At 36.7% G+C, this 22,476-nt stretch overlaps 2 protein-coding genes and 1 long non-coding RNA gene across 5 annotated transcripts; 1 reads left to right on the top strand and 2 right to left on the bottom strand.

The window, feature by feature from the left end:
• Positions 1-2,175: 2,175 nt before the first annotated feature.
• On the bottom strand, positions 2,176-3,658 carry LOC120258240 (subtilisin-like protease). The gene is made up of 2 exons (XM_039265596.1): positions 2,321-3,658; positions 2,176-2,208 (listed from the first exon to the last, which is right to left on the bottom strand). Exons 1-2 carry the CDS (start codon positions 3,656-3,658, stop codon positions 2,176-2,178), a joined length of 1,371 nt encoding a protein of 456 aa, XP_039121530.1.
• A 2,028-nt stretch (positions 3,659-5,686) lies between these two features.
• Positions 5,687-15,729, bottom strand: LOC120258239. Its single transcript, XM_039265595.1, is given in 4 exon segments — positions 5,687-6,039; positions 6,041-7,992; positions 13,145-13,202; positions 13,252-15,729. Coding segments are annotated over 4 exon segments (4,482 nt in total). The 5' UTR covers positions 15,523-15,729; the 3' UTR covers positions 5,687-5,838.
• Positions 9,536-11,988, top strand: LOC120257901. Of its 3 annotated transcripts, none has more exons than XR_005535925.1 (3): positions 9,536-9,687; positions 10,140-10,240; positions 11,788-11,988. It is a non-coding gene; the product is annotated as an uncharacterized LOC120257901 (long non-coding RNA). The 3 variants fall into 3 exon arrangements; XR_005535926.1 differs by having other exon boundaries at positions 11,785-11,988; XR_005535924.1 differs by having other exon boundaries at positions 11,778-11,988.
• Positions 15,730-22,476: the final 6,747 nt, after the last annotated feature.

Here is a 22,476-nt window from a genome sequence, read left to right as displayed (position 1 = left end):
CCATGATAAATGTTTCTATAACATACTATGAATGAGGGACAGTAGAGTTTTGAACGGGAGATGGTGGCAATTCCAGTGCATTTGACAGAGCCGCGCAAGATAACAATAGCTTACAAAATCCAAGTAACCGAGATATATAGGCGTGGATTCTTATAAATCCAATTTGTTTTGTAACTGCTTTCTTCCTTGCATAATAAATGTGTTTATCCCTTTTTTTTTAAAACAAAAAAAATTATTTTAAAAGAATTTTATTACCAAAGTTCATTGCAAACAAGTATTTGGTCCAACATTTGGTGCATTAGTCTCATTGCCAAAAGTGTTGGTATGATATATAGGAAGTTCATTGTCGAAATTCAAAATCCATTGGACATAATGGTGATAACGGTTTGTAGGTGTGGGTTTTTTTTATTTGTTGGGAAGCTTGCTAAATCATATTACACTTGAAAAAAGAAATTATATAACATAATGGTTTTTTTTAAAAAAAAAATAAATGAATAAACCGCTAATTTATTAAAACAAGAGTATATAACCGACAAAAGTAAAAAAAACAACCAAAACTAAGCTAAACAAAACATAAACGAATAAGGATAAGAGTGCGGTCACAAGAGATGATGCACTTCACTATAACATCCAAACAAGAACAAAAGAATATTTAAAAAAAAAATTAAATTAAGTGTGAAATTTATTTTTTTAGTAGTAAAGGTCTATTTAAGTTTAAAAAAATATTAATAAAATAGATAAATAATGAATGCATTGAACCTAATAAAAGGACACATAGAATATAAAAAATAAAAAAAATAATGCAAAAGAACAAAGCATAAAAAAAGTCCACTTATTATTGTGGACACAACATTTTTTTTTTCGTTTTTTTAATGTATCGACACAATAAATTAAGTATAACAAAAGAAAAGTCTTAGTAGAGAGGATCTCCTCCTACGACCAATATATAACTGAACAAATTTGAGTTTGGTGCCATAATTATTCAATTAATGTTGGTCACTATTTCCCGGTGCTTTCAAAATATGGTTGTCCCTCATATATATATTCAATGAATAAATATATATATATATATATATAATTTGGAAATTTGTTTATTACTAAAGCTAGCCTAACCATTTGCTAATAGCCTTATACAACAGTTCAAATTCTCTGTACGAAGACCCACACACCTGTACACATGCCCAAATTGTAGCTATAATATAAGTTTCCGAGTAAGAAACATGAGACGCATTCAATTCATGCGTTGGCAGTACACATCCCATCTAAATTCACAATAATTTTTTTCTCAATTTCTCATAGTTTAACAGCTCAAATTACCCCAAAAAAAATAAAAAAAAAATTACATGCATGTTGCAGTTTGCATTTAATTAAACAAAAGTACTTTTCATAATTTCATTAGCACCGAAATTGGACTCCTCACTGTAATATTCTCATTTAATGAAACCCACATTAGAAAACCTTCTGAATAGAATCTGTTTTCAGTGCTTCTGATACTTTTGGAGAATGTAACTGCAAATTGAACTTGTTCCTTCACATTAGAGAATGATAATGTTTGTGGTTTAACAATAACCCTTATGCCACTTGGCTCTTGGACTTTAACCTTGTAAGTTGACATTGAATCTCCCACATTAGTCACTGTTCGATTCAAAGTCATTGTGAAGTTATTTGAGGGTGTAAGAAACACCATGAAAGAAGGATAGTTTAACTCATAGCCAAAGATGGCATCAATTTCAGCACATTTTATAGAGCGTCGCACTACAGCAGTAACCTGTGTGTCCGTGTAGCCAAGACCGCAAAGGTATGGAATGTAGTTTGATGGTTTGATGTCATATATGAGACCAGGGTTGTTTGCCTTGGATGGATTCACATGACCTGCTCCAACAGTGAAAAAGTTCGCATTGTCTAGATCATAATCTGCAATGTAATACCCATCATTGCTATAAATATCAGCAGATGTCATGATGGCGGACTTGATAGCAGCCGGCGACCAATCTGGGTGCTCATTTTTCAATAATGCGGCAATGCCACTGATGTGTGGAGCAGCCATGGATGTACCGGAAATCACTGTGAAGTTGGCTCCGGGGCCACTAGGAGTAGGTCCTGGTGAAAATGGCCAGGCGGCAACGATGTTTACACCGGGGGCAATGATATCCGGCTTTATTATGTTTGGGTCTGCTAGGCTCGGGCCTCTGGAAGAGAAGTAGGCCACTGCAGGTGATGGAGTCACACCAAACAATGTGCCATTAAAGATGATGGTTGTCGTCGGCGCTGAGGTTGTATTGATGTATGATTTTATGTTCTCTCCGTCGACATAGCTCACGTGTGCTACGGGGAGCACATGAGTGTCGGCGAAGGTCGTGTACCCTTCAATTGGGACATTAGCAATGATCATGGCTGCTCCTCCAGCGTTCTTGACATTCTTTCCTTTCTCTACTTCAGTGTTATCTCCTTCATCGCATAGCACGACCATTCCCTTGACATCAATGCCATGAAAGAGTCTCACTGGTGCTGCAGGTTGAAGCATTATGGATAAGGTGGAAACTGGGTAAACTAAAGACAGAGAAGATGACTTGAAGCTTTTAGGCTGGTAGGCTGTCTGTCCTTTGAACACATGGTGGTCACCAAGCTTTACAGTAGATCTTAGGTCTCTATCCATGGTGCTTGCGCCCACAGTCATAACCCAGGGTGCTTCATTTGACACTGTGCTATCGAATGGGCCATCATTCCCACCTGCTAAGCTAACAAAAACACCTTTCTCCATGGCACCGAAAGCCCCTATTGCAGCACTATCTTCATAGAAATTAGATGACTCTGCTGCTATAGAAACAGAGAGTATATCTACACCGTCGTCTACAGCTTGATCAAACCCAGCTAGTATATCAGAGCTAGCACAGAAATCATCGGCACACACCTTATAGATGGCAAGGTGAGCGTGGGGTGCTATCCCGGCTGCTGTTCCATTAGCTAGTCCGTTGATGTTGGCATTCTTGACGAACATGCCGGCTGCGGTGCTGGCCGTGTGCGTGCCATGGCCGTTTTTATCATAAGGCTCTCGTGCCGAAAAAAATTCTATTGTCCGGGTGGCGTTTATTCCTTTCAATAAGGTTCTCGCTCCGATGAGCTTGTTGTTGCAATTAGATGGCCTGAACTCACATACACCTTTCCATTTGGTTGGCGGTGAACACATGCCTTGGTCACTGAAGGAAGGGTGATCTGGTGTGACTCCAGTGTCTAACACTCCAATGATGACTCCCTTGCCATAGTTGGAGCTTTCCCAGAATCCAGGAGAAGATTTATGGAGGCCAAGGAAACTGGGGCTGTGAGTGGTTGTCAAGTGGAACAAGCGATCAGGCATGACATGAATGAAACCGGACTTGTTCTTTATGGCTTCTAGCTCTTCCTTGGTTAGTCTAGCAGCAAAGCCACTAATGACGGTGTTGTATGAATAGATAAGCTGAGGTTGGCCATTGGAGGTGGCTGGCAAGAAGGATTTGTACCATTGCTCACGGTCCTCTCTGGTGGAGGGTGGATCAATGGTTGGGTCTGGTTGTATGTGAATTATGTACGTTACTCTGCCATCGTCCCCTGTATTTTGTGCCAGAGTGGAAGAGATGTAGATGGCAACGAGAAGGAATAAGAAGGCCGTATGGATGGACATGCTAATAAGTTAATGTTTAATTTTCTTCTGGTCTTTGTAGATTAATGGGACTATCTAAAATTTATATCTGATTTGCTGGGCACTATCAGAAACTCACAAACAAAAATAAAAAGGCGCAACACCAATTCAGATTAATGGCATGAGTCTGTATCGTTTAAATACTTTTATTTATTACAACAGTCTAGTTTCTCTTCATGCATGCAAAACTGATATAGTTTTTGCTCTCTATTTTGTGTTTCTTGTTTAGTTTCAACGACGGTTTTTGTTTGTACTTCTTTTTATTTTTAATAAATATGATTTATCTAATTTAAAAAAATTGAACTCCTTCCGCTTAATTAAATTTATGGGCCAAAATTAATTTAGCAAGAGAACTAGAGTAATGAGCGTTTACCTTATTTACTCTCATATTTAAATCTATCAAAAGAAAATGAAAAACCCAAGGCGTTTTAAAATTGCCTTGTGATGCACCCTGGGCCGTTATAAATAACCCCTTTCTATTTAGGTTTTATTAAAAGCCTGATAAAAAAACGCCCCAGGCCCCCAAGTACCCCTTTTGAGTCTTTGACCGAAGCCTTCTCCTCCCCTGTGTCTCCGGGTACCAATTCTCGCTCTATTTGTTAGGCCTCTTTGCTCTCCCTTATTTCCCTTTTGTATTCACACAGTTTTTTGTTTGGTAGACTGTGAATTGTTGTTCTTCTTCCTTCTTTTATTATTATTATTATTATTATTATTATTATTATTATTATTATGGTATTGTATTTGTATTCCCTTGATCTGTACCCTGTATGTTTTTTTATATAAATATGATTTATTTTTTTTAAAGAGATTTTTAAATTTTAGTTTTTAAAATATTGATATCTAATCGGCCTTTTTATAGAGGTATCCGCTGTAATGGGTTTGTAGTGGCAAAAAAATCTACCATTGTAACCCAATTTTCTTGTAGTCAACTGAATTGTTTTTGTTGTCTTTTTTTTTATGTTTTATTTATTTTTTTAGAAATAAAATAAAATAAATCCAAAGATAGGTCTCGAGTTCAAACCTTTCACATTACAATTCACTTTTTGAATCCTTTTAGAATTTCCATGTGAGGAATATATTTTTCGTTTTCTCTTTCAGAGTTACATGACGAGAGTTTATCCCTAGGAAGCCAGTCAAACTACTGTAACTGATACATCTCCGTATCCGTTTGTCATTTGTTTTGTCGTTTGTAAACTTTATTAAAAAAAACCATCAATAAAAAATTATAAAAATTGCATGAAACAAAAAGACAAGTAGATAACATGATGGAAAAAAAGACATCATAATTTTTATAATAGCTCTGATTTCCTGAAAAGAGCTTTAAATTGTGATAAATATTGAAGTACATCTTGTACTACTATGGTATTGAGTAAATAATTGCATGACTGTGAATTATTTACCTACAATAATATTCACAGTTTTTGTTGTATTTAAATTTTTTTATTCAAAGAAAATGTATATAAATACTTTTTAATTTTATACATTGTAACTTTTTGTAAATAAAAATTTTTATTAATAGATGTTATTATATAATTTTATTGTTAATTTTGGTTTGTGTTTGGGAATGTTTTTTGGGTATGAATATGATGATTGAGTATTAAGTTTTAGATAATTGTTTAATGTTGTTATTAAAAATAATAAATATTAAATGGGTGGGTTAAGAGGGTTGTAGCCACGGATTGAATTTGCCCATAATTTATATACCAATATCTAAAAAGATGAAGATGAATAGATGTTTTTAGCTTAACAGGTAATGTGTGTAGTCTACGATATCATAGATTTTAGAAGGATGGTTTCTTTTTAAATACTTGTTTATTTAATTATTTAGACTTTTAAACTCACAAATAAAATATATTAAATTTTATAGGTAATTTAAATATATATAAAAAAGAAAATTCACCTCGATGTTGTGACACAACATGATTATTTTTATCGGAGCATAGTGTAAATTACATATTTACGTACTTTAAGAAACTTTTATAATTACACAACAGCGATCATGATTGGACTCCTCACAGTGGTATTCCCATCAGAAGAAACCCATATCAAAAAACCTTCTGAATAGACAGTTGTCCCGGTGCCTCCGACACTATTAGAAAACGTAACTGAGTATTGGGTTTGTTCGTTCTCACTGGAAAAAGTGATTGTTTCTGGATTCACTGTCACTGATGCGATGCTGGCTCTACAACTTTAACACTATATGTTGAACTTGCATCTCCGACGTTTGTCACGGTTCGATTTACTGTCATTGAATAGTTATTGGATGTTGTCAAAAACATCATGAATGAAGGATAGTTTAACTCAGAGCCTGAAATTGGAGTAACATCCGCACATGTAACGGAGCTTCCCACAACCACGGTAACTCTGTGCATCCGTGTATCCAAGGCCACACAGATATGGGATGTAGCTTGCGGAGTCAATATCATATACAAAACCAGGGACGCTGGCCTTGGTCGGGTTTACATGACCTGCTCCGGTGGCGAAATAGTCTGCTCTCTCTAGCGTATAATCGGCAATTGGATTACCGTCATTGCCAGTGATATCAACGGAGGTCATCATGGCAGACTTGATAGCAGCTGGTGACCAGTCTGGATGCACGGCTTTCAACAGAGCTGCGATGCCACTGATGTGTGGAGTGGCCATGGATGTGCCAGAGTCCAGGTTAAAGTTTGGTCCTGTGCTAGGAGTTGGTCCTGGTGAAATTGGCCATGCAGCTAGAATATTTACACCGGGGGCGATGATGTCTGGTTTGAGTATGAAGGGATCCGCCAGGTTGGGGCCTCTTGAAGAGAAAGAGGCCATCATGGGTGATGGAGTCACGCCAAACAATGTCCCGTTGAAGAAAATAGTTGCGGTAGGAGTTGAAGCTGTGCTGATGTACGCTTTTACCCTAACTCCGTCGTTGTAGCTAACATGGGCGACGGGGAGCACATGAGGGCTGGCAATGGTTGTGTACCCGTAGTCTTCGTAGTTTGCAATGATCATGGCAGCTCCTCCAGCATTTTTGACATTGTTTCCCTTATCTACTAAATCGTTATCTCCTTCATCGCATACTACCATCATCCCCGTGACGTTGACGCTATCAAGTGAACCATTTGTGCAAGTTGCAGCGGTGGATAAGGTGGAACCGGGGTACGTTAAAGGCAAAGGAGTTTGCTCGAAGCTTTTAGGCTGGTAGGCGGTTTGTCCTTCGATCACATCGCCACTACCAAGAACTACAGTGGATATCAAGGCTCTGTCCATGGTGCTTGCACCTACAGTGATGATCCACGGTGCCTCGTTTGACAACGTGCTGTTTGATGGACCTTTGTTCCCCGCTGCAAAGCTAACGAATACACCTTTCTCCATGGCTCCGAAAGAGCCTATTGCCCAATCATCTTGATAGAAAGGTAATGAACGGAAGGCGAGAGAAGCAGAGATTATATCCACACCATCTTGTACAGCTTGATCAATCCCAGCCAGCACATCAGAGCCAGAGCATGTACCATCGTCGTGGCACACCTTATAGATGGCTAGGTGAGCGTAAGGAGCCATACCAGCAGCTGTTCCATTAGCTAGTCCGTTGATGTTGGCGTTCTCCACAAACATGCCGGCTGCGGTGCTGGCAGTGTGGGTGCCGTGGCCATTATTATCATAAGGCTCTTGTGTTGTGTCGGTTGGCTGAGTTACGTTCATTCCATCTAGCAGGATTCTTGCACCAATGAGCTTGTTGTTGCAACTAGATGAGGTGAACCCGCACACCCCCTTCCATTTGGTAGGCGGTGATGGCATGCCATTGTCACTGAACGAAGAGTGGTTCGGTGTGATTCCAGTGTCTAACACTCCAATGATGACTCCCTTGCCATAGTTGGAGCTGCTCCAGAATCCAGTAGAAGATGTATCAAGGCCAAGAAAACTAGGGCTGTGAGTGGTTGCCAAGTGTAACAAGCGATCAGGAATGGCTTGAATGAAACCATTCTTCTTCTTCACAGCTTCTAGCTCTTGACTGGTTAGTCTAGCAGCAAAACCGCTAACAACGTTGCTGTATGAATATATAATGCGAGGCTGGCCTGAGCTGGCATCGGTGGTGGTTGGCAAGAAGCTGGTGTGCCAATGCTTGCGTTCCTCGTTGGCAGAGAAAGAAGCCTTGTTTGGCTCTCGTTGCACGTGAATGATGTACGTCACTCGTGCATCGTTTCCGTGTTTTTGAGCCAGAGTGGGAGAGATATAGATGGAGACTCGGAGAAATAGGAGAATCATGCAGATGATCGACATGTTCATGGAGAGTAGAAGTTGGAGCACTTGCATTGGTAGTTGGAGATTTGTTTCAAAGGGTGCTGTTTATATAGCCATTAATTTGCTGCAGCCATGTGAATGAGCTTTGTTTGGTGTACATTAATTAATTAATGAATATGATTAGGATAATCTGTAGTTGAGATAGTCTTTTTTTTTAATGTAGTTGATATAGTCTTTAATTTGCAAAATTGTACATGACTTGTTCTACATTTTATACTTAAAAAATCCGGTCTTATTTTAGAGTAGGTTGTGCATCACTATCTACATAGCAAATTGGCTGGTTCAATATGGATGCAATACGTTTGAAAGTATCAAGTCTACCCTCATAATGAGAAAGAAGAAACAAAAGGAAAAGTCTTAAAACTTATTTGCATTGACAAATCAACTCTACATGCACTTTCTAATCTTCTCCTTTTTTACCTAGCTTCCAATAGGCCATGAAGATTTAGTACTGTTTGTTGAAGTGATTTGATCCACTTTCTATTGTGTCTGCCTGGTTAATTACTAGAAAACAAAACTAATTTTCTTCTCTTCTGAACTTTAAGGAAGCTCATTGTTATGTTATATTTACTAATATCTTAGCACTTCACAGGAAACAAGTGATATATTTTTGTTTCAAGTATTTGATAAAAAATGAATAAACCACAACTTTATTGAAAGAAAAACAGTACAACCGAGTAAAGAGCGAATAAACTATAACACACTGAAACTCTTACCAGAGATGAGACGCTTTATTATAATTTTTTTTCAAGTATTCCTCCTACATCATAATAATGAGAAAATGCCAATATTTTCTCCATTCCCTTGGTCCACTCTATGAACCGTTCTATTTTGTGTATATATATATAAGTAATTGATTGAGGTTTATCCAAACATTGGATAACTAGCCAGGCCAAAGCCTGGAGTTTGTCGCACTTGAAGTCAATAAGATCCGGCAACATTATTTGTGATCATATTTTAGTATTGTATGGAACACATATCATGAAACATTCTAAACCAAACTAATTATGATTTAATTCTTGAGCCAGTGTGGGAAAGAATCCAATGAACCATGCATCCTGGTCTTCTTTAGTTTAAGGAATGAAGTACTTGCATCATATCTTTCCCAGAGTTTTTGTCCATGGTGTAACTCTTACAAAGCGGCTACCCAATTGATTCTCCCCTAATTTCATTGTTTAAATTCATTTGACTTTTGCTCCTAACTGAATTTTCAAAGGTGATCACATCCATTCATACCAAAGCTACACAATCCATTGAATCGAGAAGTAGAAGAAGAAGATCAAGATGCTCTGCAAATTTAAAATGCAACAATAGCCTGGACTGATGGGAAGAAGACTAACCGTTGGATCAACGGTTAATACTTCGCCAAGAACATAAGTCCCAAACTCACAAGCTAGCAAATAGCCGGTCCACCACCATTTGCACACTGTAGAATGGGCCAGCATCAGGAACCCAATCCATCAACATCAATCATTGCTGATCTCGGTGCACTGTTTATAATTGCTTTGTGATGCGTGCCGTAGGGTCACCCATCGCGATTGGGACTCGATATACTCCAAATAAAACCTCGCGTTTAGGGTTTTGTCTCACACCCTCATGGCGATAGTTCTTTGGTTCGCTCTGGCTGTTGCTGTTTCTTCATCTTCTTCCCCTTTGCCTTGGCGAAGCTCCTCACCTTTATTTCCTCCATGCTCGCTGTTGCGATGCGATGCTTGCTTTGCTGGTGTTGATTTATGGTAACCATTAAGCTTGCCTTCCTTGTATTTTGGACAATAACAATGAATTCTTTTGAAAAAAATACACTTGATTAGAGCTCATTGATGATTGTGTTGAGATTGGCTTTTCAAGTCCATCTTGGCAAAGCAGATTAGCCTTTAAGGTATAGTCTAGCTTTGAATGCTAATGGACTGATATAAATCTCCCCCTTTTTCGGTTCTGTGCTTCGTATTGTACAGTGGAGTTGCAGATCAGTAGAGGTGGAACATGAAAATTATGTGCACTTGCTTTTGTGCGGATTTTTTTGAGTTAAATTTCATCGGTTTCATTCCAGTAGATTATAGTAGTTGATGATCAATAGGATTTTATCTTTGCGATACAGTAACTTAAGAAATTCCAATTCAATTGTAAAAGTTTTTATATTCTTCCTTAAAGATGTATTTTTGTAGAACTCATTGGTGTAATTTTGCAGAAGATGTTGATTCATCTACTGGTGGCGTATTCTTTCATTTTTTGCATATAGTCGACACAGAATCTGGGAGCTTTTGGAATGATTTCCGTAAACAACTACTGGTAATCTATGCTACTGGATCTTTTAGCTCTCTGTTGTCTAAATTTTTCTATTTCCAGGCAACATGTGAATTATTTTTTGTATTGGAGTTTTTGGTATCTAATGATCCACATATTCACCAGAAATTCACAAAATGGTGTTAGGGATGAAATAGATCATTCAAGATGGATACAATACGAACTAAGTATTTAGAAACTGTGTAGTTGCCAACATATCATATAACGCAAATTCTAACAAATAATGATGACGGGTACTGCTATTTCCTTAAATGCGCTTGGACTTTACTGTGATATTTAAATCTGGTGGTTGACATGCCTGTAAGAGCAGCTCATTTTCGGGCATTAGCTTAGTTTGTAGGATAACAGATTGCTATCATACTCATCCTTGTTTTCACTTAACAGTGAAAATGCGTCTTACATGAATATGATTTATTTGCTGAGCGTTCAAGTTTATTCATGGCATGTTGCCATACTTCATCATCCCTTTTTGAAACCATGTTCATCTCCTTCATATTGTGAAAAGAATCATTATGATTAGCTTTGAACATAACACAATCATTTGGAGGTTATGTTACAAGAAATCAACTTTTAGGTTGTCTGATTTCTTGTTCATGTTTTTTTTTTCTTTTATATTTGTTGTAGAACTTCATTGACAATGCTTATTCTTTCTGCATGAGTAAGAGCTTGGGGAAGGGAAATAGTAGTTAGCATAAAAAATTTGGTGGTTAAGATGTTGAAGAAGGAACATGAGTTGTTACTTTGCTTAGAGGTATTCACTACCCACTCAGATTATAAGTTGATCTAGTTTGAATTATGCTTTACCTGATCAGATACTAGGAAGAGTAGATAAGTTTTGCTAGCTCAGAAGTATCAGCTACACAGTCAAATTACAGGTGTATTCGTTCTGATTCTCAGGTTACCTGCTCAAATTACAAGTGTATCTGCTCTAATTCTCTTGGTACTCTTCTAGAAATGTACATTAGCCTCATTAATTGCAGGTGTATCAGCTTTAGTTCTTAGGTTACCTGCTCAGCAATGTTAAATACCTGCTCCTATAGCATGTGTGTGTCCTCTCGCTGTCATGTGTTGGATCTCTTTAGAAGATAAGAATAGTAGGTTTAAATATATAAAAATTTATCTTATGTCAAATAAGATAGATTATAGTTAAGATGTTGGGTATTATCATTTAACCATGGTTTGGGTCTCCACATTAACCTTGCCACTGAAAAAGGTCTTTTTAACACCTACCAAAACATCCACCTCAACCATGACCTCCCACTTCCAAATCATGTTGGAAGAAGTGTAACCCCACTTCTGAATTTTTAAATCCTTACCAGATAGTTGCTATACTGCTGAAATTTAGCCATAAATGTCATCTAATAATACAAGCACTTTTGCGATCTGTGGGTTTACTAGTGTCAATTGTACATGACTGAGTACAAGACATGGCCAGCCATTAAAGCTAGTATAATTTATTTGCCTTTGCATGTGCAATTTGTTAGGAATATGATGAAATCTGCTAGAATATATTTTTTTTAAGCTGAAAGCAGGTGATGAAACCTGTGGAACAGAGCTTCTAACTTATTAAGATGTAGATCAGCATGAGGGAATCATGATCACGAATCAGCGACACCATCAATAAGAACGAGAAAATGAAAGAATGAGTGAATGAGGGAGAAGATCATTTTTCATTGTATTGAACTTTTAGAACAACAATCAAAAACTGAATTGAATACAAGGCTCTCTATTTATACAGAGCTAGTGAATGTCTTTGACTAACTTGCTGAGCTAACTGTTTTAACTGGGTTGCTGACGTGGCTGGAAAAATTTTAACTAACATGCTGACATTGCTACAGGTTCCAACTGTCATGCTGACATGGCAAACAGCAAGTTGACTTTAACTTTCATAGCTTCTGTAGCTTGAATTAGATCTCCCTTTCTAAAATAATGAACAGCTTCTTCTAATCACCCAAGTCAATAAACATTAACTCCATTAATAAGATGCAGCAGCTTCTCAAAACAGCAACTTCATAGTTTATTCAATGGTCAAAACCCATTGACTACTGTTTGGGTATGTATTATGGAATGCGTTTGCAGGGTCGAGTTTTGCAGGCAGAGGATCTTCATGGTATTTCTCATTCAAGCACCGGGAAATCATACATCTGAGAAGGCTTTCTTTATCCATGCAGTCTCTCCCTTTGTATCTTTATCACTTATGATTCAAGTGTAATGAAATGCTTTACCAAAAAAGACTTACCACGGAGCAAGGTAATTGTGTGGGTTGATCTTTTGCTTAAATGCTTTACTAGTTAATTGATGGTTGTTTGGCAGGGAGCGCTTATTTTTAAGAGTGTTATTCGCCACCTCCGTATGACAGTGAAATTACTGCTTATTCTTCAAAAATATCTTTCTCATGTTCAGTTTTATTGTTTGTTTGACCTTCAGATTAAATCTTTTTGGGTTTAATTTGAGATTAAATATATTATCCACAATAATAAAAAGAGTTTAATTGTGTTTTACAAGCTTCATGGCCTAGGTTATGGTTTAATTTTCTATCCACATTGTTTGGTCTCTTCTCAAATGCCTATTTGTTTATATATTTTGATGATGTTTAGAGGTGGTGAAACACTAACAAAGATAAAAGCTTAATTTGATTATATTCAACTTAACTTCTGTATCAGAACTACAACAGCTTTAAATAAAAGAAAGGAAGACTGACCAACTAGTAAGGATGTTGACTAAAGGTTACAACAAAAAAAGGTTAAAAAGCAAAAAGATAGTGTCCAATCGAATACTTTACCAAGATTTGGTAAGGTCCAATCAGTTGCAATTATTAATGGTCAGTACAAACTTAGTTAACAAGACAATAGGAAATTGAGCTCTTTGACTTGTCAACCAGCATCTTACACAATCTCTGAGCATACTTCATCATATTTAGACCATTCAAACTCACATTGTGATTATTCTGCAAACATATTAAATATTACATAATTATTTAGAAACTTTTATTGTTACACAATAGCCACCATGATCGGACTCCTCACAGTGGTATTCCCATCAGATGAAGCCCATATCAAAGAACCTCGTGAATATGCTGCCATTCTAGTGCCCCCAACACTATTAGAAAATGTAACTGAGTATTGGCTTTGTTGGTTCTCACCGGAAAAAGTGATTGTTTCTGGATTCACGGTCACTGACGAACCCCTTGGCTCTATGACTTTCACACTATATGTTGATGTTGCATCTCCGACATTTGTTACAGTTCGATTTACTGTCACTGTATAGCTATTGGATAATGTTAAAAACACCATGAATGAAGGATAGTTTAACTCAGAACCTGTGATTGGAGTAACATCCGCACATGTAACGGAGCTTCCCACAACAACAGTGACATTTGCATCAGTGTAACCGAGGCCACACAGATATGGGATGTAGCTTGCCGGATCAAGATCATATACAAAACCAGGGACGCTGGCCTTGGTTGGGTTCACATGACCTGCTCCGGTGCCGAAATAGTCTGCTACTTCTAGTGTATAATCGGCAATTGGATTACCGTCATTGCCGGTGATATCCGCGGATGTCATCATAGCAGACTTGATAGCAGCTGGTGACCAGTTTGGATGGACAGCTTTCAACAGAGCTGCGATGCCGCTGATGTGTGGAGTGGCCATGGATGTGCCAGAGTCCAGGTTAAAGTTTGCTCCAATACTAGGAGTTGGTCCTGGTGAAAATGGCCACGCAGCGAGAATATTTACACCGGGAGCGATGATGTCCGGTTTGAGTGTGAAAGGATCCGCCTTGCTGGGGCCTCTTGAGGAGAAGGAGGCCATCATGGGTGATGGAGTCACACCTAACAATGTCCCGTTGAAGAGAATGGTTGCCGTAGGAGCCGAAGCTGTACTGATGTATGCTTTTATGCTAACTCCGTCGTTGTAACTAATATGGGCGGCGGGGAGCACATGAGGGCTGGCAGTAGTTGTGTATCCGTCGCCTTTGAAATTTGCGATGATCATGGCAACTCCTCCAGCGTTTTGGACGTTGCTTCCCTTCTCTGCTAAATCGTTGTCGCCTTCATCGCATACTACCATCATCCCTTTAACGTTGATGGTATCAAGCGAGCCATTTGTACAGGTTGCAGCGGTGGATAAGGTGAAACCGGGGTATATCAAAGGCAAAGGAATGGGTTTGAAGCTTTGAGGTTGATAGGCAGTTTGTCCTTCGATTGCATCGCCATTGCCAAGAACTACAGTGGATGTTAAGTATCTGTCCATGGTGCTTGCACCTACAGTGATGATCCATGGTGCTTCGTTTGACAATGTTTTGTATGCAGGACCATCGTTCCCCGCTGCAAAGCTAACGAACACACCTTTCTCTATGGCACTGAAAGAGCCAATGGCATTATTATCTTCATAGAAATTTGCAGAACCTCCACTTAAAGAAGCAGAGATTATATCCACACCATCTTGTACAGCTTGATCAATCCCAGCCAGCACATCAGAGTTAGCGCATGTACCATGGTCGTGACACACCTTATAGATGGCTAGGTGAGCGTGAGGAGCCATACCAGCAGCTGTTCCGGTAGCTAGTCCGTTGATGTTGGCGTTCTCCACGAACATGCCGGCTGCGGTGCTGGCCGTGTGTGTGCCGTGGCCATTATTATCATAAGGCTCTTGTGCCGTGTCGGTTGGCTGGACTGCATTCATTCCTTCCAAAAAGGTCCTTGCACCAATGAGCTTGTTATTGCAAGTGGCTGATGTGAACCCGCACACACCCTTCCATTTGGCAGGTGGTGACGGTATGCCTTGGTCACTGAACGAAGGGTGGTCTGGTGTGACTCCAGTGTCTAATACTCCAATGATGACTCCCTTGCCATAGTTGGAGCTGGCCCAGAAACCAGTAGAAGATGTATCGAGGCCAAGGAAGCCGGGGCTGTGAGTGGTTGCCACGTGTAACAAGCGATCAGGAATGGCATGAATGAAGCCATTCTTATTCTTCACTGCTTCTAACTCTTCCCTGGTTAGTCTAGCAGCAAAACCACTAATGATATTGTTGTATGAATATATAATGCGAGGCTGGCCTGAGCCGGCAGTGGTGGTGGTCGGCAGGAAGCTTTTGTGCCATTGCTCGCGTTCTTCTTTGTTTGAAAAAGAAGCCATGTTTGGCTCTCGTTGTACGTGAACGATGTACGTCACTCTTGCGTTGTTTAAGGGTTTTTTAGCCAATACTGTGGGAGAGATATAGATGGAAATTCGGAGGAACAAGAGAATAATGTACATGATGGACATGTTGATGAAGAGCAGCTGTTAAGAGTACTCTTGGGCTCACTTCCGTTGGTAGTTGGAGATTTGTTTCAGTTGGTGCTGTTTATATAGGCATTTGTGGTGTGCATTAGTGAAGATGACTTGGAATTAATTTGTATAGTTGATGTTGTTTCTTACTTGCAAATTATACATGACTCCTTCTACATGTTATATTTAAAAGAACCGGCTTGATTTTGGAGTAGGTTGTGTATCACTATCTACATAATATCAAGATTTTTTACTTACTTTTTTTTTTTTTTAATGAAAAATTGGCTGGTTGATAAGTACACAACGTGTGTTTAGCTTATAGTATATGAATGAGAATGGTGATAATAATGAAATAAAAACTGTGTTTGGTTGGAATAAAATCCATTGTGAATGAGAAAAGAGAAATGGAAAATATAGTAAAAATATTATTTTGCTTTTAGTGCTAAAAATAATATTAAAATATTATTTATAATAAATTTTTAATTTATGAAAATAATGAAATACATTGTATATCTTATTTACTTAAATTATTACCATATATTAATTAAATAATTCACTTCAAATTTATAATCACACTCTAATAATTTATGAAATATCATGAAATATTTTAAATTAATTCTAATAAACTCTCCTTCCAAAACATGCTTGACTTAAATGCAATGACTCGAAGTCAAGTCTTCTTTAACTGAAAGCAAAGCATAAAATGTTGCAATCACTAATTTAATTATGTAAAGAAATATTTAGACCAAACCAAACTTTGAATTTGTCTAGTTCTTTCAAACACCCTTGTGGGGTGGTGATTGTCACTTTTATTAAAAACAAAAAATTGTCCTCTCTTAACACTCAACCTGTCATGATGTAACACGCAACCTGTTATGATGTAAAACTAGTGAAAATTTGGGTACGTGCATTTATCAAAAGTTTTTTCTAATTGTTTTGGTTTATAACTGATTTTTTTTTTAATTTTATTTTTCCAATTAAAAAATGGAACTTCTAAAGTTCTAGCTCTATATTTTTCCATTCTTATATATTTTTTTTTCTTTTGAATTTGTATATTATATATGTATATATATTTCAGAAGAGTTGGATACATTAAATTCGTTAGTGGCATTTTTATGTTAATGCTGATATATCAAGTTCTCAATTTTTTTTCTTATTAAGCGTGTCAAATAATTCTTAATATTTGATTGCATTTTTGAAAAAAGTGGATAAAACCAGCGTTCATTAAAAAGAAGCGAAAAGACAAGTGCGAGTATGAAACCCAAGAGCTCACCAAAAAAACAGCACCACCGGGAGTGGTAAGACCAAACAAAAGAGCAGAAAGAAAACACTACGGAAATCCCTAAAGGAAAAAGACCCTTAGGGGAGATAAATACAAATCTAGATCTCGGGCAGCGCAGGGGAACTCGACTGTGGTGCATCAGTCACCACCTCTCTGGCGGAGAGAAACTCCAAACTCCTTTTGATCTTCAACGTCGGTTCTTCTAGCTTCGCTTTCTTCGATGCAGGGGCTGCAGTTAACCACACAATTAACATTCGAACAATCTTTAAAATGATGGAATCAGAAGAAAGACAAGCATAATTAAACATGCGTGCATTTCTTTCAAGCCAAATGTTCCACGTGATTGCTCTCACAAGTAGATCCCAGAAAGCTTTAAGGGATTTAGGCAAAATTCTCCTCCAGTCCCCCCCAAAGGTCCTTAAGAGACATCGGAATACGTCGCGCCTCATAAAGATGTCCGAAATAATTCCAAATATGCAAAGCCATTGGACAATGAATGAGAAGGTGGTCTGCGGTCTCAATATTAGCGTGACACATCACACAAGTCGTAGAATGGAAAAAATTACACCTACGCAACGCAAGGTTTTCCAAAGTCAGGATCTTATTGTCCCAGGCCAACCAATTGAAGAGATTAATCTTTTTCGGACAATCCCCTTTAAGGATGATAGGGGACCCGGGACAGCGCATGCCCCCATCATTTAAGAAGTTATAAAAAGTTTTAACAGAAAACTTTCCATTTGCAGTTAACTTCTAACGTTTTTCATCATTTACAGGGGAATAAAGGGTAGTCAAATTGGAGAGAATATTAGTCACAGATGGACAGTCGATCCACTGAGAGTCAGGGCCCCTAAAAATAAAATCTCTGACCGTATTCTCCTTGTAAGGAGATGCGAGGAAGAAATGTGGCCAAATATTCATAGGAGCACACCCATCTACCCAATTGTCCTTCCAAAAAAGTGTGGAAGTCCCATTTCTAATAATCGAGGAGAGGTTTGTTCTAAAAGCAGGTAGCGAGTGAAGGATGCCATTCCAGAAATAGGAACATCTACCACGCTGCTTTTGGAACAGGTTCCATGGGGGGCTCTTTTGAAATAATTCTCTCGAATAATAGCCTCACCACACCAGTGAATGATTGCATTTTTTATTACCTAATGTTCCAAATGTGTGCAATCCTTTTTGCATAAATTTTCTTTGCTCGTCAGTGCTGAAATCATTCAGTATGTAAAACACCACGAATGTAACCGGGACCATGGTCCATGGCCGGTAGCTAATTAAGCTACCATTTGATACAAGTACCATCATCAATAAAATGATAGCGGATCATACAACTTTTTGCTGACAAGTTGAGATGATACGGATGTATGATCTAAAACTCATGTTTTGTTGTCATACTTTAATAATTTATGGAACATCATGAAATATTTTAAATTAAATCATGAGTTAATTCTTAACCACCAAAATCTAATGAACTATCCTTGCAAAACATGTTTGACTCAAATTAATACGATGACTCCAAGTCAAGTCTTCTTTAACTGAAAGCGAAACATAATATGTTGCAATCACTAATTTAATTATGTATAGAAACATTTGAATCAAACCAAAATTTGAATTTGTCTAATTACTTGGCATTATTTTGTGGGGCGGAATTTGTCACTTTTTATCAAAAATTCCAGTCTTAATGCAAAGCCTGTACGTCATGATGTAAAACTAGTGATTTGGGTACATTAATCAAAAAGTTTTATCTAATTGCTTTGGTTTATACCTGTTTTTTTCTAATTAAAAAATGGAACTTCTAAAGTTCTAGCTCTATATTTTTCCATTCTTATATATATATATATATATATATATATATTTCAGAAGTTGGATACATTAAATTCGATAGTGGCATTTTTATGCAAGTGCTGATATATTAAGTTCTCAATTATTTTTTTCTTATTAAGCGTGTCGAATAATTCTTAATATTTGATTGCAGTTTTTAGTACCTAGTGTTCCAAACATATGCAATAATCCTGTTTGCATAAATTTAATTTGCTCCTTAGTACTGAAATCATTCAGTATGTAAAACACCATCAATGTAACCGGCCGAGACCATGTCCGGTAGCTAATTAAGTTACCATTTGATGCAAGTACCATCATCAATATAATGATAGCGGACCATTCAACTTGCCTTATAATTCTGTTCGCTGACAAGTTGAGATGATACTGACATTAGTTCATCTTTGATAATGTGGTTATATTGAAGTATGATTAGTCTAACTAATGGTCTATTTATTTGTATTAATTAATTTTGATCAAGTTGTAGCATGTGTCCATTTGGTTGAGTGAGAATTTGGCTCACATGGGCGGTGACACAGTGATATTGATTTGTCAGGCAGATGGGAAATGGATAATTTCTACGAAAACCTCTATGCTTTTTAAGACATAAACGATCAAAACTGTTATTAAATTAAATTTATGATTAAATGCTAAATTTTTTTTAAAAAAATAATAAATAAACCACTAAATTTATTTATTTTTAAAATGCTAAAATTAACTTTAATATGGTATTGAAGATATAAATTTTTATGTTGATATTAAATATATACATCATTCACCCGAAGGATACTCTTTTATATTGATATTAAATAAATACATTATTCTCACCTCTAGATTTTACAAAAAATGTGTATTTACGTTAATGTATCATCCTCCTAGGTGGCTGAAAGAATCTTTATTTTAATAAGTTCACTTTTTTTGCTTGTATAGCATTTGTTTACATCAAATAATGGTGTGTGATGGAATAAAGTGATAATATGAAAATATTATCGAAAATTAATCTGAAAATATTACCACATTTAGTACAATTATTGTAAAATCATGGTAACTGCGACCACATTACATTATTATTTTTCAAAAGAAAAAAAAAATAGTTTTTTAGCTTTTTCATGTAAAAGCCAACACTAACCATAACAATATTTCTAAAAAATTAAAAATAATAAAATCTTATAAGAAATTATCCACGACATTTCTTATCCCTAGGTAAATTGCCCATGGATCAATCTCTGGGTATATAATTTATATCCCTAACTAATTAATTCTTAGGATTTGATAAAACAACAAGAATTACTCACGGATTAATCCCTCGGGAACCTCTAGGTAAGTGATCCCACAAAACATCCCTAGGTAAGTCCTAGATAAATATATTTTTAATAATATAAAATCCCTGGATAATCCATGGGTAAATATCCTATTAATAATATGAAATCCCTAGGTAATGCTTCTGTAAATTATATGAATTCCCTAGGTAATCCTTGGGTAATTCTAATATTAAAATTAAAAAAATTCCTACCTATTCGATAAGTAATTAATTTGAACCTACATCCATTAAATCACAAATTCAAATATAATTTAAAAATATCAATCTCTAATATTTTTATAAATTATAGTATAAATGAAAATAGCAATGCATAAGTATTTAGGATATCAACAATACCACTACATGAGTATGTAAGACATCAATAACAATTAACAATACAAAAATATCCAAAGTTAGACAAGCAAAATAAAGTAGCAATTAAAGCACAAATATTTAACTAAGTCCAGGATCTTCACCACCATCTCCATCTCTTGCGCTTTCACGCTCCTCTAGTTGACTGTTACTTGCATTTTGTGTTTCATATGGAAAAGACATACCCATGTGACTGCACAACATCACTATTGGTCTTTTCAAATCAACTATCAAATTATCTTGAGTCTCTAGTCTTTTGTAAACATGTATCAACTCATTTTGAAGCCCCTCTTGATTTTATGACTCAAAAGAGTTTGCACTTGACTTGTTCGCATTTGTATTACCAACACAACAATAAAAAGATGCTTGATATCCAAAACCATATATCTTTCTCTTTTTCGTATTTTATTATGTATGAAATATTTAAGAATAAAATAGTATTCATATTTTATTATGTATATGGACTTAATAAAAGTAATGAAATAATCTCAACTAAACATATTAACTATATTGAATATTTTGAAAATAATATATGTAAAAATAATATTAAATAGTGTTTTCAATTATATGAAAGAATTGAATGGTAATCTATTATTGTCACAATTCAAAGATATCTCACATAAAACTTCCTCATAAACTAAACAAAAGAAAGGGAGGAAACTCATAATTTAATTAATATTACTTTATATATTTTAGTAAAATGTGATTTTTCACAAACTTTCCATGACCAATACGTGTGTTCTTTGTCTTGTTCCCAAAGAATCGAGCGACCACCTCTTTTTAGACTGCCATTTCGTCTCCAAAAATATGAGTTCATTACTACTGCATTTTTAACTCCCACACTATCTTACTCCTTCTGTCACATGACCGGGAGACTCGAGAGACCACCTTTTTGCCTCTAAAATATGGGTTCATTATTGTCACATTTTTTACCTTCCCCCGCCGGCCAACTTATGGTGTGGCCCACTTGGAGACAATTTATTGAGTCCGATCAAAAGGACTAGGGATTTTCTTATCCGCTCCATCTTTTGGCAAATTTGATTAGAGAGAAACTATCTTGATTTTAATTGCATAGCTAGCCCTTTTACTTTGATTATTTGCATCATTGATAACATGATGATTTCCTAGATTTATGCAACACCTAATAGCAAACGAAATATTAAGGAGAATTTGATCACAACAATCAAACGAAGCCTCGATTTCATAGAGTCTCGAATCTAAGACCCTGCTGACCACCTATCAAACAACAATGTTAGTTAAGGCCTACTTGATCATAACTTTGGTTGGTGTGGCAATCCAAGCTTGTCACAGTTTGCTTGTTAGGCCTCTTTGCTCTCCCCGATGAGGGCATATTATATACATGAGCGACATATTTTTGCATGTAAATTACTTGTCTTTTTGCATTATTTTCTATATTTTAGTGATACATTGGGTATTTTGTATATTAATTGGAAGGAAGATAGGTCTCAGGGTAAAAGAAGGAGAATACGTACGAATTGGAGCTAAATATGGAAAGGAAGAACAATCTAGAGAGAAGCACGCCCATGCTTAGACCGTATGTAAGCCATGCAAATCACAAGAGCTAAGAATTTAGAGTTCATTGAGCCAACACGACTTCTTTGCTCCTGACACAGTAGTGCTTTGGGAAGCATAGTTGTGCTTCAGCCCGTGCAAATCTCTAGAGATGGACTTTTCGTACGATTCAAACTCCAAATTTCACCAATAAAGTGCATGGCCGTAAACATGCCCTAAGCATGATGGTGCACAGGTCAAACTTGTATATTTAAGTCGAAAAGTAAGACTATTGAGGGGACTCTTGTGGGAAGAATAGAGGAGAAATTAAGCTAGGACTTTCAAGGGAAAGCCGAAGGCCATCAATGAAGGGGAGATTGAAACTTCTTTTAGGTCGGGAGGCGAGCGTTTGATGAATCAGCCTTCTCTATCCTTAGATTCCATTGCAACCATTGAGAAGAGCTTAAGGGTGCTTTTATTATGATTTCTTTCTTTTTTTATTCTAGGATTGTATCTTGTTATTACTAAACATGAAAGTCTAAACCGTCATTAAATGCCTCAGGTTGTGAATCTCAAGATTTATTGTATTTGATTTCCTTATTTTTATATATTGGCTATCAGTATTCTTGTGAATTTTCTATATTGCTTTATGCTTACAATTTGTAGCGAA

The sequence above is a fragment of the Dioscorea cayenensis genome, chromosome 4, assembly GCF_009730915.1.
Source record: "Dioscorea cayenensis subsp. rotundata cultivar TDr96_F1 chromosome 4, TDr96_F1_v2_PseudoChromosome.rev07_lg8_w22 25.fasta, whole genome shotgun sequence".
Classification (NCBI taxonomy): Eukaryota; Viridiplantae; Streptophyta; class Magnoliopsida; order Dioscoreales; family Dioscoreaceae; genus Dioscorea; species Dioscorea cayenensis.
This window is presented reverse-complemented; position numbering and strand designations above follow the sequence as displayed.